General features: G+C 49.6%; 1 protein-coding gene across 1 annotated transcript; it reads right to left on the bottom strand.

Annotated features, from left to right (window-relative positions):
- Positions 1–147: 147 nt before the first annotated feature.
- PPTG_23112 (hypothetical protein) lies at positions 148–393 on the bottom strand (the record flags this gene model as incomplete). Its single annotated transcript, XM_008908529.1, has 2 exons — positions 148–268; positions 335–393. 2 exons carry the CDS (start codon positions 391–393, stop codon positions 148–150), a joined length of 180 nt encoding a protein of 59 aa, XP_008906777.1.
- Between the last annotated feature and the right edge of the window lie 561 nt (positions 394–954).

Raw genomic sequence — 954 nt, 5'->3', positions numbered from 1 at the left:
TTATTATATCCGAGCTCTGACGCGACAGTATTCCGATAATTTCGGTTTACGGGATTGTATCCTGTTTGCAACTTAGGCTTCGACGGAGATAGCGCGACGTAATGAGGCCTTAACGGTGTTGTATTTGCAGCTGGTTGAAATCTTGATTTACTCTTTGCCGCTGTCGAGCACCACAGTGAGCCATTCCGGCACCATCGACTCGAGCAGGTATAACTGCTCCTCAATCTTGCCCTTGATCGGAGCTCGCACCGCAAGTCTGCGCACCACTCTGTATCACTAACGCTGACAAGCCTTTGACTAGCCCAACCATACGAATTTGCTTCGGCTTCGACACATTTCTTGACAATGCGTGTTAGCTGTCTTATTGAACTGGGTGGAGGCTTGAGAGCCCATCCACGTCACACAATAACGGTCGAGCTTGGGTAATCAAGATGAAGCGCTAGCATGTGGTTGCAGTAAGCTACGGTTGTGGGGCTCTACTGCCGTTTAACTGGTAGATGCTTGCGGCAGCCAGCGACTAGTGGATCGGCAGCCTCGTGTGCGTTCATCTGCTCAAGTTGGTACGGACTATGGTAGAGAGTTCTACTAGGTCGTCGAGTAGTCTGGGACGCTGGTGGCGACAATGTAAAGTAGTGCGTTGGCGTGTATGTCTAGTTCTAGCAGTTTACATTTATCCTAAAGCCAACAAGTGCACTACACTAGGCGAGACCTTAAAGGAAGTGCCAGCTTCCACCGACTGTGTTCGCGTTCAAGTGTGACTTACTGCAAAGAATTGTTTAACAGTACTGAAAGTCAAAGATGACAAGATCGACGAGAAAAAACCGATACAACCAGAGAGTGCGGCTGGCGAATTTAGCGACACCTAGACGGTTCCGATGGCTATGTTCATGTCTCTCGCTGCTCCTCTGCTCAAGAGCACATCTCATGCTGCTCCAGTGCAATGGCTCAACCTCC

Source organism: Phytophthora parasitica, assembly GCF_000247585.1.
Source record: "Phytophthora parasitica INRA-310 unplaced genomic scaffold supercont2.30, whole genome shotgun sequence".
In the NCBI taxonomy this organism is placed as follows: Eukaryota; Oomycota; class Peronosporomycetes; order Peronosporales; family Peronosporaceae; genus Phytophthora; species Phytophthora nicotianae.
This window is presented reverse-complemented; position numbering and strand designations above follow the sequence as displayed.